We start from the raw sequence: 15,533 nt of genomic DNA, 5'->3' as shown, positions 1-15,533 counted from the left end.
CTGTAGAAGGCTGTGGAGGCCAAGCCATTGTTTGAAGCAGAAGTTGATTAGTCAGAGCCTCAAAGGTTATTGGGAAAGGGCAGGAGAATGGGGTTGAGAGAAAAAATAAATCAGCCATAATCAATTGACAGAGTAGGTTTGATGGGCCAAATGGTCTAGTTCTGCTTCTATGTCTTGTGGGTAGACACCCACAACAGCAGTGGCTCATTGAGACATTGGGAGCTATGTTTCAGTGACCGAGATTCTGTGAATAACTGTGAGAAGGTGTTTGTGTTTGAGCATCTCAGGAGGAAAGGAGCTAACAGAGCACCTCAGTTCCAACCCTCTGCCATGTGTTTACCAACACACTTCATCTGTTAGTGTTGTGAGTCACAGGAGAGCGTGGGTCAGCATTCCCAATGGAGAGAGAGATTGACTGGAGTCAGAAGTCCTTCAGGGATGAAAGTGGGGACAAATCAAGTCAAGGCAATTGACAGAAAGGAGGCTTGTATTCACAAATAGAAGCCTACACTGTTTGAGCAGACAAAGAAACAGCCCATGTTGGCCAAATATTTCTTTGGTGTCATGGCGATAGATGCATTGGCCAGGGTCTTAGCCCACAGACGCATTCATCTTGAAATTTGATCCCAGCCAGACCTCTCCACATTTGATTTGCTTCTAAAAGGCAGTGCTCTGAGCCAAACTCGGAAACCTGTTGTAATTCATGCAGGTGATGCCTGATGAAAATAACATGGCTGTTTGTGATTACAATTGAAAAGAAAATTCTGTGCAAAATTACAGAAAGACTCAGCTCTTTGCAATGTTCAGCAGACAGATGAGTTTAATCCTTTATTTTAAGACCATGAAACACAGGAGCACTATTCAGCCATTCAGGTCAATGAGTCCATTCCATGATGGCTGATTTATTACCCCTCTCAATCCCACTCTCCTGCCTTCTGCCCATAACCTTTGCTCTGACTAATCAAGAAACTGTCAACTTCTGCTTTAAATATATCCAATGACAGACCTCCACAGCCATCTGTGGCAATGAATTCCAAGAGCCACCACCCTCTGGATAAAGAAACACTGCTTCATCTCCGTTCCTAATGGATGTCCCTCTATTCTGAGGGTGTACCCTCTGGCCCTAGACTCACCCTCAATAGGAAACGGCCTCTCCACATCCATTCTATCTAGGTCTTTCAATATCTGATAGACTTCAATGAGATCCCGCCCTCATTTTTCTAAACTCCAGTGAGTACAGGCCCAGACATCAACTGCTCCACATACGTTAACCCTTTCATTCCTGGGATTATTCTCGCGAGCCTCCTGGACCCTCTCCAATGCCTATACATCTTTTCTTAGATCATCATCATTATGTGCCATGTCATGGTCTTTCCGTGATAGCTCTTGTCAAATTTTTTCTACACAAGTGGTTTGCCATTGCCTTCTTCTGGGCAGTGTCTTTACAAGATGGGTGACCCAGCCATTATCAATACTCTTCAGAGATCGTCTGCCAGGCGTCAGTGGTTGCATATCCAAGACTTGAGATCTGCACCAGTAACCATCCACTTCTTGCTCCCATGGCTTCATGTGACCCTCATTGCAGTTGGGGGGGTGGAGTTGCTAAGCAGGTGCTACAACAGTCGTGGTTCTTGGGGTTTGGAGGGGTGGGTTAGCGGGTGGAGGTGTTGATCAGCCTTACTGCTTGGGGAGGGTAACTGTTTTTGAATCTGGTGATCCAGTGTGGACGCTACATAACCTCCTCCCTAATGGAAGAGGGACAAGCAGACTATGAGGAGGGTGGGTGGGATCCTTCATGATCTTCTCTGGCACCTTTCGGTATATGTGTCCTTGACAGCAGGTAGGCTGGTGCCAGTGATGCGTTGGGCAGTTCTGACTACCCGTTGTAGAGCCTTCCTGTTGGCCACAGTGCAGTTTCCGTACCATGCAGTGATGCAGCTTGTTAGCAAAATCTCTACTGCACATCTGTAGAATTAAGGAGTTTCATTAAGAGATTGTGTTCTTGATTGAACCAAATTCTCTGGGCAAAACAAGAGACCAGCAGTTTAACTAAATAACCAGCTCCACATTCAATAAGCACCCACATCTGACAGAGGTTCAGTGTGATATTCATTATACGGCCAAGTGGGTAATTAATATATTTTCTTTCAATCAGTTCTACATTAGTGAGAGGCAGCAGCAAAGGCCATTATCATTTCAATTAAGAGATTTATAATTTTAGTTTTACAAATTGCTTTCAGGACTATTTCTGCTGTGTTAACATCTAATGCACAGCAGAAATGATTGGCTAAAAGAAGCACCCTCTGTCAGAGAGCTGTGCAACATTCACCACACTTATGAGAGAGTTCAGCTTGTAATAACTAGAATTTGGACAGTTCAGGCAAAGCTGTCCTCGCTTGTGGTCATGTACAGAAGCTGTTGGATCAATCTGACTATTTAAATTTTGTGGACAGAGTTTGTTCCTCATTAGTTGAAAGGGATCTTCTAGTAGAGATAAGATGTTTGCTCAACACACGCAGAATGCTGGAGGAACTCAGCAGGTCAGGCAGCATCCACGGAAATGAATAAACAGTCAATGTTTTGGGCCAAGACCCTTCTTCAGGACTGGTGTGTCCATGTGTGTGTCCGTGTCCGTGTCCATGTGTGTGTGTGTGTGTGTGTGTGTGTGTGTCTGTGTGTGTGTCCGTGTGTGTGTGTGTCCGTGTGTGTGTGTGTGTGTCCTGACCGAGCTGAACCACCTCATCGACATGCAATTGTTTCTCTGATGCAGGGAATGGGTTGAGCCTGGAGGGAGCTGTGCCCTCGGATCAGGACACTCATCCCAAGCCGGCAAAGAGAGCGCGGACGTCCTTCACGGCAGAGCAGTTACAGGTAGCATTGCGGCACGGATGATTCCTCCTTACTGTGCGCATCCTCCTCCTCATAAATTTTACAGAACCTTTTCAGGAAACAGAATAGAACAAACAAATCAGAATTTGATTTAATATCACTGGCATACATAGTGAAATTTGTTGTTTCATAGCAGCAGTACATTGCAACACATAATAATAAAAAGCTATAAATTACAATATTAAGAAGAATCTATTTTTTTGAGGCCTCAGTGCCGGGGAAGCTAGTGTCCATGTATTATACTTTGAAATGCAAAATGTTTGCAGGGTTACTATGCCGAGACAGTGATTGGGGTCAGTTAGACCCAGGGCCGAATGGTTGAAGGGAAGGAGCTGTGTCTGAATCTGGTGGGGACACGATGATGTGACCATCCGTTGAACATTACCCTTGCTGACGGTACATTCCTCGCTCTGTGTGCAGGTGATGCAGGCACAGTTTGCACAGGACAACAACCCCGATGCACAAACGCTTCAGAAGCTCGCGGACATGACTGGTCTGAGCCGGCGAGTTATCCAGGTACTGGTACACCTGTGTATCGGCGGGCGTGTCACTGGCCACAGGGACAGGCTAGGGAACTCTAAATGCCCTGGTTCAAAGGTCAAGGTAACTCTATTATCAAAGTGCATGCACGTCACCATTTACAACCCTGAGGTTCATTTCCTTGTGGGCATTCCTAGTAAATAGTATAGAACACAATAGAATCAATGAAAGGCTGCACGTGACAGGACGGACAAACAGCCAATGTTCAGAGACAACAAGCTACAAATACAAAATAAATAATAAACAAATAAGCAATAAATATTGAGAACACAGGTTGTAGAGCCCTTAAAAGTGAGTCCATAGGTTGTGGAATCAATTCAGTGTTGGGATGAGTGAAGTTATCCACGCTGGTTCCAGAGCCTGACGGTTGAGGGGTGCTAACTGTCCCTGAACCTGGTGGTGTGAGTCCTGAGACCCCTGTACCACCTTCCTGATGGCAGCAGCGAGAACAGAGCATGGCCTGGGTGGTAGGGTATGTTGGGGATAGCTGACAGGTCAGGCAGCATCTGTGGAGAGGGAAACAGAGTGAGTGTTTCTTGTTGGCAGATCAAGGGCGGCGCAGTAGATTCAGCCACTTCCAATGAGCCCCAGAGGCCCTGCCTGGTCCCAACCTCCAGCGCTGTCTGTAAGGAGTTTGCACGATTCCCCCATGACCCTGTGAGTGTCCCTCAAGGGCCCAGGTTTCCTCGCACACCCCAAAGACGTGTTGATGGGTTACATGGACACGACAAGACGTCCCCAGTGTGTGAATTAGGGGCAGAACCTGGGGAGAGGGGAAATTGTTGGGAATGTGGGGAGAATGAAATCGGATCAGTGGAAATGGATGTTTAAAGATTAGCTTTACTTACCACACGTACATTGAAACACAGAGGGAAATGTGTTGTTTGTGTCAAATAAAAGCAGAGAGGATGCGAGTGTCATTGTGACATTGTGCCTCTGACACCGACATAGCTCGCCCACAAATTACTAACCCTAAACTATACAGCTTTGGAACATGGGAGGACACCAGAGCACCTGGAGGAAACCCATGTGGTCATGAATTTATGCAGACAATGGTGGGAATTGAACCTCTATTAGTGATTTCTGGCACTGTGAAGCAATTGCACTCTGCTACGCTACCGTGTCACTTGTACCATGTTCATATTCAACACTCACCCTGTGGGCTTTTCCTTGTTGTATGACCTGATGATGTAATAGAGTCACATAATCATAGAACACTACAGCACAGAAACAGGACCTTCAGCCCATCTAGTCCATGCCAAACCCTTAATCTGCCAAGTCGCATTGACCTGTAGCCAGACCATAGCCCTGCATACCCCTCCCATCCATGTACCTATCTAAACTTCTCTTAAACTTTGAAATCGATCCTGGTTCACCCGGAGAGTGTTGCTCAGATTTTTCTCTGTTTTAGAGGGGACTTGGACTATAGACTCTTCTTTTCTCATCTTACTGTTTCTATATTCTGTGTTTTCTCACCTGATCTTCTCAGTTTTTCGTGTGGGAGGAGGGATTTGGAGGCTGATGTGTCTCATCCATTTTGTTTGTTTTTAAAAATTTTATATACATACACACAAACATACAGGAGGAGGAATTTGGGAGTCAATGTACCTATTCCATTTTTTGTTAGTTGTTTTTGCGATGATGTGGGGTTTGGGGGTTGATGATCGTGCTGCCCTTCTTTTCATGGCTACCCGGAGAACTGAACAATTTCAGAGTTGTATTCTTTGATAATAAATGAACCTTTGAACGTTTGCATTCACTGTTTCCACTGACAGCTTGTTCTACACTGTCACCCCCTCCCCGAGTGAAGTTCCCCCTCATGATCTCCTTAAACATTCCACCTTTAATCCTTAGCCCGTTAGCTCCATTTGTAGTCTCATCCAACCTCAGTGGAAAAGCCCGACTTGCATTTACCCTACCTATACCCCTCAACATTTTGTATACCTCTATCAAATCTCCCCTTAACCTTAATATTCTAGGGAATAAAGTCCTAACCTGTTCAATCTTTCCCTATAACTCAAGTTCTCATGTCCTGGCAACATCATTGTAAATTTTCTCTGTACTCTTTCAGTCTTATTTCATCTTTCCTGTAAGTGGGTGAACAAGACTGCACACAACACTCCAAATTAGGCCTCACCGAGGTTTTATACAATTTCAACAGAACATTCCAACTTTGTACTCACTACATTGATTCATGATGGCCAATGTGCCAAAAGATTTCTTTATGGCCCTATCTACTTGTGATGCCACTTCCAATGAATCATCTACCTGTGTACCCGGATCCTTTTGTTCTACCACACTCCTCAGTGCCCTGCCGTTCACTGTGTAAGACCTACCCTGGTTGGTCCTACTGAACACCTCACCTCACACTTGTCTGCACTATACTCTGTGTGGCATTTTCCAGCTGGTTCAAACCCTGTTGTAAGTTTTGATAGTCATCCTCACTGTCCACTACACCCCCAAACTTGATGTCATCTGCAGATTTGCTGATCCAGTTTACCACGTTATCATCCAGATCATTGATATAGATGACAAACGACAAAGGACCCAGCACCACATCACCAGTCACAGTCCTGCATTCAGAGAGGCAACCTTTCTGGTTTCATCTGCTAAAGAAATTCCTCCTCTTCTCTGGGACATCCTTCTATTCTGAAGCTGTGTCCTCTGGTCCTAGACTCAGAAACATCCTCTCCAGATATAACTATTATTTTGTGAAACTTCCACTTCCTCATGCACTTCCTCTGCGACAGTGATAACTTGCTTCCACTATGGTCTTGCTTTCTTGGAGCATAGAAGATTGACAGGAAATTTGACAGAGGTACACGGTTATGGGGGGTATAGATAGTGTAAGTTCATGCAGACTTCTCCACGGAGTTTGGGTGAGACTACAACTAGAGGTCACGGGTTAAGGGTGAAAGATGGAAAGTTTAAGGGGAACATCAGGGGAAATTTCTTCACCCAGAGGGTCGTGAGAGTGTGGAGTTGCCAGCACAAGTGGTGGGTGAAAGGGAAGGAAGAGGAGCACCAGAGGGAGATGGTGGGCAGGTCAGGAGAATCAGAATTAGGTTTAGTATCACTGACATGTCATGTGAAATTTGTTGCTTTATGGCTGCAGTTCAATGTAATACTGTACATAATAAAACTATGGATTATAATAAAGAAATATACAGTATCATATATATCATATATGATATGGTATATAAATGAAGTAGTCTTCATGGGTTCATTGTCCATTTCAGAAATCTGATGGCAGAGGGGAAGAAGCTGTTCCTAAAACATTCGGTGTGTGTCTTGAGGCCCCTGTACCTCCTCCCTATGGAAGGAGGAGAGGGCATATGCTGGGTGATGGAGGTCCTTTTAGAGGCATTGCCTTTTGAAGGTCAACTGGAAGGTAGGGAGGCTGATGCCCATGATGGAGCTGGCTGAGTTTACAACTTTCTGCAGCTTTTTCCGATCCTGTACACTGGCTCCTTCACACCAGACAGTGTAGCAACCGGTTAGAATGTTCTCCACATAAATCTGTATAAATGTACTAGTCTTTAGTGATATACCAAATCTGCTCCAACTCCTAATGAAGTATAGAAAGGAGGGATAAGTGGGGAGACTGATTTTCACCAACCAGAGCCGTGCAAAGGTTCCCGAGCAACTTTCAACTTTCGTGAGAGGTTCTTTTAAACTTCACATCATTTTTATTTGAGTACAGATTTGAAGTTACTCGTGAAGCAGAGAGTATGAGAGGTACCACTTACACCCTTGCATATTGTGCTGCTGTAGTAGGCAGCCAATTATCTGTAAACAAATCACGAGATGTAAGATTGAAGACGGCCAACCTCAACGTCGAAAGCAAAACCAAGTAAACATAGTTCCAGGTTTAAATTTACCATTTCACACTAATCAGTAGCTTAATCTATGGTTCTCTTTGATAGTCAAACCACAATCATTAGAGTTTTACTCAGGGGCACAAAAACCAACTGCATGAAAGAAAGATTTCCTCTACAGTCTCAACTACAGGGCATAAGCTGTGATTCATACTTCCAAACTTCCAAATTTATTTAAAGATACAGCATGGAACAGGCTCTACCAGTTCTTTGAGCCGAGCCACCAGCAACTCCCGACATAACCCTATCCTAATCATGGGACATTTTACAATGACCAATTAATCTACTGACCCGACAGCTTGGGAATATGGAGGAAACTGCAGCACCTTGAGAAAACCCATGCATTCAACATGGGGGACATACAGAGGACTCAGATTGAATTCCAAATGCTGACGCCCCAAACTGTAATAATGTCACACTACCGTGGCACCTAACTGTAATGATTTCACTTAATTATGCCCCCTTTGGCATGGATGTGAACACAATACTTGACCTGGCAGTAGGGCCATTGACGTTATAACTCAGAAGTGCATTGGTCACACAAGAGATTCTGCAGATGCTGGAAATCCAGAGCAACCCACACAAAATGCTGGAGGAACTCAGCAGGTCAGGCAGCCATCCATGGAGAGGAATAAACAATTGATGTTTCGGGCCAAGGCTCTTTGTCAGGCCACACGGGGTGCCGGGGTAGTGTAGCCGTTAGTGCAACACGATTACAGCTTGGGGGCATCGGAGTCTGGAGATCAATCCTGGCACCCTCTGTCAGGAGTTTGTACTGTGGAAGGTGTGAGTTTCCTTTGGCCTCTCTAGAATCCTCTCACGTCCCAGAGACGTACCGGTTGATTGGATTATTGATCATTGTAAGTTGTCCTGTGATTAGGAAAGGGTTAAATCGTGGATTGTAGGCGGTGTGGCTTGTCGGGCTGGAAAGGGCTATTTCGCACTGTATCCTTAAATAAATTAAATAAATCAGGACCCTTCATCAGCCCAAACACTGACTGTTTATTCCTGTCCATAGCTGCCAGCTGACCAGCCGAGTTCCTCCAGCATCTTGTGTGCGCTGCTCAAGAATTCCATCATCTGCTGACCCTCTTGTGTTTCTGAGTATGCTCCTGTGTCTTGTCATATGGTGCGCCATGATGTGTCGTATCTTGCAGGTCTGGTTTCAAAACTGCAGAGCGCGACATAAAAAGCACACGCCCCAGCATGCTGTCGGCCAGCCTGGTCCCCCTCGGTCTCGCCTCCCTCCGTCCCTACCGGAGGACCTTCACTACCAGGCTTTCGGTCATCACGAGCGGACCAGGATGGTAGCGCTACACGGATACGTGGAGAGTAAGTACATTTCACGTTCGCTCTTGACAAAATGTTTAGAGTACAATGGCCCACTGCCATTTTCTTCCAAAATGTCTTAAGCTTTTTGCAGATTACAGGGAGGTTGGTGGAGTTGTGGACAGTGTAGAAGGTTGTTGTTGGTTACAAAGGATCATTGACAGGATGCAGAGCTGGGCCGAGAAACGACAGATGGAGTTCAACCCAGGGAAGTGTGAACTGATATTATTTTGGAAGTTCGAGCTTGAAGGCAGGTACAAGGTTACTGGCAGGATTCTTAGTTGTGTGGAGGAACAGAGGGATCTTGGGGTCCACACGCATAGATCGCTCAAAAGTTGCTGCACAATTTGATTGGAGCAACTGTACACGGTGCTCCCAGTGTGGCCCAGCCAGCCTTTTATACAACATGTAATCCTGCACTATTCTCACCAGCTCTCCCCAGACCACTCACCTGTACACTGGATACAATTTGTAGAGGCCAATTAACCTATTGGTCTGCTCGCCTGCACCCAGGAGCAACCCACCTGATCCCAGGGAAACGTGCCAGCTCCACAGGGGTCACTGGAAGTCGGAATGAGCCCCTGTCGCTAGAATTCTGAGGCAGCCGCTCTATCAGCTGCATTACTGGGCCCACACAGGAAAAGCACAGGGAAAAACCACCCCATTGGGAATGGCTGAAGTGGTTGCATGGAGTCGCAATGATCACCTTTGATCACCTTTGTATTATGCCCCTTGGCATCTGCCATTTCCACCCTGGGAAGAAGTCACCAGCTGTTCTCCCTATCAATGCCTCTTATCATCTCTCATCCTCCTTCATTCCAAAGAGAAAAGCCCTAGCTCGCTCATACGATGTGTTCTCTAATCCAGGCAGCATCTCTGCACCCTCTCTAAAACTTCCACATCCTTCCTGTCATGAGGCGACTAGAAGTGAACACAATATTCCAAGGATTGTAGGGAATTTCGGTTGTCTCTGATTTACCCACCACTACCACCACCCCAGCAGCACATTCCACACACTTCCTGTGAAAAACAGCCACTCCTGACATCCCCCTGAAACTTTCCTCCAATCACCTTAAGATTATGCCCCCTCATATTAACCAACCTAGGAAAAAGTCTCTGGCTCTCCACTCGAGCAATGCTTCTTACAATCTTGTATGTCCTCCTCTCATCCCAGAGTGAAAATCTTGGCTCGCTTAACCTATCCTCATAAACAATGCCTCTAATCAGGCACGACTGATAATTGTAGCCTTTTCCCAGGGTAGGGGAGGACAGTCTAAAACTAGAGTGCATATGTTTAAGGGGAAAGATTTAGAGTGGCAGCTTTTTTTGCACAGGGGTCTGAATATATAGAATGAACTGCCAGGGTAGGGGGTGGGGGTGGTACAGACAAGTATATTTACAACAATTTGGGCCTGCTCCTGATGACACTTCCCAGCAGGCAACTCCCCATCTCCACCCAGTTTATAGGATTCATCATTCACTCATTCCAGACTTGTGGCCTGCAGCCTATTTAACCCTAGTTCTCATCCACATGCAGGCAACTCCCCATCTCCACCCAGCTTATAGGATTCATCGTTCACTCATTCCAGACTTGTGGCCTGCAGCCTATTTAACCCCAGTTCTCATCCGCAGTCCTTGTTCACTAATCGAGCCAGCCAGCCTCAACCAGTTGCCTAGAGGTTTCACTCCCCTGCCTGAAGTTCACCTTGTTGTCTGTTGTCTTTAGTTATGTTTCTTCTTGTTTTGTGACCCCTCGTGACTGACTATTTGGCTGTCTATTATTAAATTTATCGTCTGCCACTGAATAGTCTACACTGCTCTGCTTTTGGGTCAAGCCTCCTACATTTCCTGACACAGCTTTTAAAAGATAGTTGGACAGGTAGATGGGTAGGAAAGGTTTAGGGGGAATGGGGAAAACGTGAGCAAATGAGATGAGCTTTGGTTAGCATAGAGACTTTGGGCTGAAGGGCCTGCTTCCTTGCTGTGAATCTGGGATTAGTGTCGACGGGTGTATGGTGGTATATGTCAGAGGGCCAGACGACTCCAGGAATCTATTACAGTTCAACCTACATTTACAAACACCACACTCAAAATGCTGGAGGAACTCACCAGGTCAGGCAATATCTGTGGAGGGGATAGACAGTCAATGTTTCAGGCTGTGACCCTTCATCAGGACTGGAAAGGAAGGGGGAAAGAATCCCAAATAAGAACTTTGGGGGTTGGGGAAGGAGGACAAGCTGGCAGGTGATCGTTGAGACCAGGTGAGGGGGAAGTTGGTGGGTGGGGGGGGGTGAAGTGAGAACCTGGGAGGTGATGGGTGTAAGAAATAAAGGAGTCTGATTGGACAGGAGAGTGGACCATGGGAGAGAGGGAAGGATGTGGGGAAGCTGGGTTCCCAGATCTGTTCCCACATCTGTATCCTTGGTTCCCAGATCAGCATCCTGCTTTTCCACTCCTGTATCCTGTATTCTTGCATGTATATATCACAAGAGATTCTGCAGATGCTGAATATCCCGAGCAATACTCACAAACTGCTGGAGGAATTCAGCAGGTCAGGCAGCATCTGTGGAAATGAAAAACCTTCCCCCTTCCTCTCCAGTCCTGATGAAGGCCTCGGCCAAACATCGTCTGTTTATTCATTTCCATAGATGCTGCCTGACCTGCTGAGTTTGTCTGGCAGCTTTTTATGAGTGCCTTTGGATTTCCAGCATCTGTAGAATCTCTTGTGTTTATATAAAAAAAAACACAGAACACTGGAAATACTTTATCATGTGCAGTTCTGGTCATCTAACTATAAGAAAGAAAAATTTACAAGAATGTTGCCCGGACTTGAGGACCTGAGTTATAGGGAAAGATTGAATAGGTTAGGACTTAATTCCCTAGAGCGTAGGAGAATGAGGGATATTCAACAGAGGTATAGAAAATCGAGGGGTATAGATGAGGTAAATGCAAGCAGGCTTTTTCCACTGAGGTTGGGTGGAACCAGATCTAGAGGGCACAGGTTTAGGAGACCCTGAGGGAGAACTGCTTCACTTGGAGGGTGGTGAGAGTGTGGAACGAGCTGCCAGTAGAAGTGGGTTTGATTGCAACAAGTTTGGATAAACTCTTGAATGCAAGGGGTATGGAGGGCTAATATCTGGGTGCAGCTAGATGAGACTAGGCAGAAAGCCAGGCTGGCACAGAGCAGATGGGCTGAAGAGTCTTGAGTGCTCTGACTCTAGGGCCGAGTAGGTCAGGCAGCATCTGTGGAGAGAGAATGGGAGGATCCCTACCACCCATCCCACAACCTCTTTGACACAAGATCGTCAGGAAGGAGGTACAGGAGCAGCAGGACGAGGACTGCCAGACTGGGTAACAGCTTCTTCCCTCAGGCTGTGAGGCTAATGAATACCCTGTCTCCACCGAGGTCTCGTCACAGGGACAGCGAGCTGTTTACCGTTCACCTGCGCTGAACATTGCATGCATTTTGATTTATATTTTATGAACTTATTTATGGTAATATATTGTTTTATGTGATGTGTGTTGTAGGTGCACTGTGCTCCAGGGGAAAGTTGTTTAGTTTGGTTGTATAAATGTACAATCAGATGACAGTAAGATTGAACGAGTTGATTTTTGGGCATAGTAACAGCTCTGTAATGCTGCACGTTCTGTGTTAAGTGTGACTTTACGCTGTGAAATAATTCCCTCCTGCACTGAAATACATTGGGATGTCTTTTCTTTCTTCCAAGGTCATCCATTTTCAGTGTTGACAGCACAGTCAATCCCACATCAAGCATTGGCTCTCCCTCAGCTCCCAATTAGCCGCTGATCCCTCGACCGACAGATCCGGTTTTTGAAGAACAGAAGGATTCATTGATCACGCGCCAAGCAGAAACTCAGTTTGTAAATCCTGTTTGTGTACATTCTTGGTCGTCTGTCAAGATGCTCAGACCTGTCGTTACACAGTTTCCATGGCTTGGTTTTCACGTTGTGTTGAATTCAATTCGATATCTGAGGAGTCACTGGGAGGACTCGGCAGGGCAGGCAGCGCCTCTGGAGAGTGCAGACGAGTTCCAGCTGCAAGTGTGTTTGTCACGTGTACATCAAAGTTTACAATGAAATGCACCATTTGTGTCAACAACCATCGCGGTCCGAGGATGTGCTGGAGGCAGCCCGCAAGCGTCACCATAGCCTGCCCACAACTCTCTAACCCCAACCCATATGTCTTTGGAATGAAACCGGAGCACCCTGTTCTCCAAGGAGAATAATCTCTTTCTGTAACTCAAGTCTTCCAGTCTCGGTAACATCCATGTGAATATTTCCAATTCAGATTCATTATCACAGGTACATTGAAACATATAGTGAAATGCGTTGTTCACATCAAAAACCAACACCCCCGGGTCATGGCTCATTCAATCGTCAACATAGCGTACCCACAATGCTGAGTGGGACAACACAGAACACAACAAGCAGCAAAACTTAAAGCCCCGGTTCCTCCCACCCACACACATAGTCCTTTAACCCAGGACAGACCTCCAGCCTCCGGTGGACACCCACAAACATTGGACTTTGACCCATCCAGCGGTGGGGTCCCCTGTCTCCAGCTCCACTGCAGTGTTTCTCACAAAGAAACAGACTCCCCAGTGTGGAGACGGATCCACTGTCACGAGACTGAAGTCTGTTGGCAAGAAAGCATAGACCATAGGTGCAGAAATAAGCCATTCAGCCCATCGAGTCTATTCCGCTATTCCATCATGTCTGATTTATTATCCCTCTCAAACCCAACCCCAATGCTCTGACTAATCAAGACCCTATCAACCTCTACTTTAATTATACCCAGTGGCTTGGCCTCCACAGTGGTCTGTGGCAATGAATTCCACAGATTCACCACCCTCCACAATCTCTTCAGTTATCTCTTTCAGAACCCTGAGATGTAGTCCATCTGGTCCATGTGACTGGTCTTCCTTCAGACCTTTCAGCGGGAGCTGAACCCAGATCACTGACTGCAGGTGTTACACTCACTTTACTGTCCTTTGTGTCTAATTATCAGAACTGAGTGTTGGCCAAAGGAGGTGGTTCATCACATCATCCTTAGTATTGCGTTAGCAATACTTTATAGGAGGAGCTGAGAAGAGTTTGAACCATTTTCACTTCCATCATTTGTATAATTTCCCTTTTAGAGAACTAAAGTACAGAGGGAAAAAAAGCATTTTAGGATGTATATTGTATACATTTCTCTGACATTAAATTGGACCTTTGAACCTTTGAAGTTCAGCTTGGTGACTCTTCTTATGCCCCGTTAATCTAACTAGGGCCTAGGCTGCCGACAACCGCTCTCCAGGGTCTTCTGTCTTGGGCCAGTCTTTCACATTGCCTCCAGGTGTACCCATCTTCTCCCAGGGATGAGGCCTTCAGAGTTTCTGTAGCTCTGGGTTTTTACAGGATGAGGTTGCTGGACACATGTTGAACCCTCCTCCTTTCTCAGCCAGATTCAGGACTGTGCATGTTACAGGGGCTCTCTCTGTCAAAGATGTTTATAACCTGTCACCTCTGTCCCATCCCATCTTACAAATGGACCGTTATTCTCGTGCTTCCTTTGAGTATTTTGGCGATCCAGCCTCCCCTAGTCTTCCTTCAATGCCTAGTTCCACATTAAAGATTAAAGATTCACTTTATTTGTCACATGTACATCGAAACATACAGTGAAATGCATCATTTGTGTCACTGACCAACACAGTTTGGTAGCGTAGCACCGTTACAGCTCGGGGCATCAGAGTTCAGCGCCCTCTGTAAGGATTTTGTACATCCTCCGCGTGGGTGCTTGTGTTTCCTCCACATGCTCTGGTTTCCTCCCACAGTCCAACGTTGACCATTGTAAATTGTCTGTGATGAGGCCAGGGTTAAATAGTTGTGTTGCTGGGCCAGAATAGCCTGCTCTGCTCTGCATTGTATCTCTAAACGAAGTAAAATGTGTCACCACGCTTCTGGCACCAACATGGCATGCGCACAACTTACTAACTCTACCCTGTACGTCCGTGGACTGTGGGAGGATACCAGAGCACCTGGAGGAAACTCACACAGTCATGGGGAGAATGTACAAACTCCTCACAGTCAGCAGTGTGAATTGAACCCCGATCGCTGATTACAGATGCTGTAAAGTGTTACAGTTACGCTACTGTGCTACGTAGTAAAGCAGAAATATTCCTTCTGTCTCTCTCATCTTGTCTCATCCTTTCTGTTCCCAGGAAAATATTAAAGAGAGCTCCCTCCATCCTCTTTACCCCTCACTGACACCAGTACCACGGTGAGCTCCTTTCTGTCAGCAGATGTGTTGAATTGGCGAGACCCAAGGTTAGGATAACAAACCCCTTTAAATCTGTTTTAGAACATGCACTGTAGAGCACCACAGCACAGTGTAGGTGCTTCGGCCATAATGTTGTACTGACCTTGTAACCCACTCTGAGATCAATCTAACCCTCCCCTCCTACATGGTCCTGCATTTTTCTATCATCCATGTGCCTATCAGAGTCTCATAAATGTCCTTAATGTATCTATTTATTTTTTTCATTTAGAGATACAACGTGGAATAGGCCCTTCTGGCCCATTGAGCTGTGCTGCCCAGCAACCCACCTATTTAACCCTTGCCCAATCACAGGACAATTTACAATGAACAATTAACTTACTAACTGGTATGTCTTTGGACTGTGGGAGGAAACCCATGTGTTAACAGGGAGGAACATATTAACTCCTTACAGTGGAAGCTGGAATTGAACTCTGAACTCTGATGCCCCGAGCTGTGCTAACTACCGTGACACCCTCTACTGCATCTGTCACCGTCCCTGACAGTGCAGTCACCATTCTGTGTACAAAAAAACCTTACCTCTAACATCCTGCCCCATACCTTCCTCCAGTCACCTT

The 15,533-nt window shown here is 46.0% G+C and overlaps 1 protein-coding gene across 1 annotated transcript in view; it reads left to right on the top strand.

Moving 5' to 3' along the window:
* Positions 1 to 13,981, top strand: part of lhx6a (LIM homeobox 6a) — a 64,647-nt gene extending 50,666 nt beyond the window's left edge. The window contains exons 7-10 of the mRNA XM_059943774.1: positions 2,771 to 2,871; positions 3,310 to 3,405; positions 8,465 to 8,639; positions 12,365 to 13,981. Of these exons, the coding sequence (XP_059799757.1) occupies positions 2,771 to 2,871; positions 3,310 to 3,405; positions 8,465 to 8,639; positions 12,365 to 12,444 (452 nt within the window). The 3' untranslated portion in view covers positions 12,445 to 13,981. The remainder of the gene's footprint in view (positions 1 to 2,770; positions 2,872 to 3,309; positions 3,406 to 8,464; positions 8,640 to 12,364) is intronic.
* The last annotated feature ends 1,552 nt before the right edge of the window (positions 13,982 to 15,533 follow it).

Source organism: Hypanus sabinus, chromosome 18 (genome assembly GCF_030144855.1).
Source record: "Hypanus sabinus isolate sHypSab1 chromosome 18, sHypSab1.hap1, whole genome shotgun sequence".
NCBI lineage: Eukaryota > Metazoa > Chordata > Chondrichthyes > Myliobatiformes > Dasyatidae > Hypanus > Hypanus sabinus.
The sequence above is the reverse complement of the archived record's forward strand: the minus strand, read 5'-3'. Positions and strand labels throughout refer to the sequence as shown.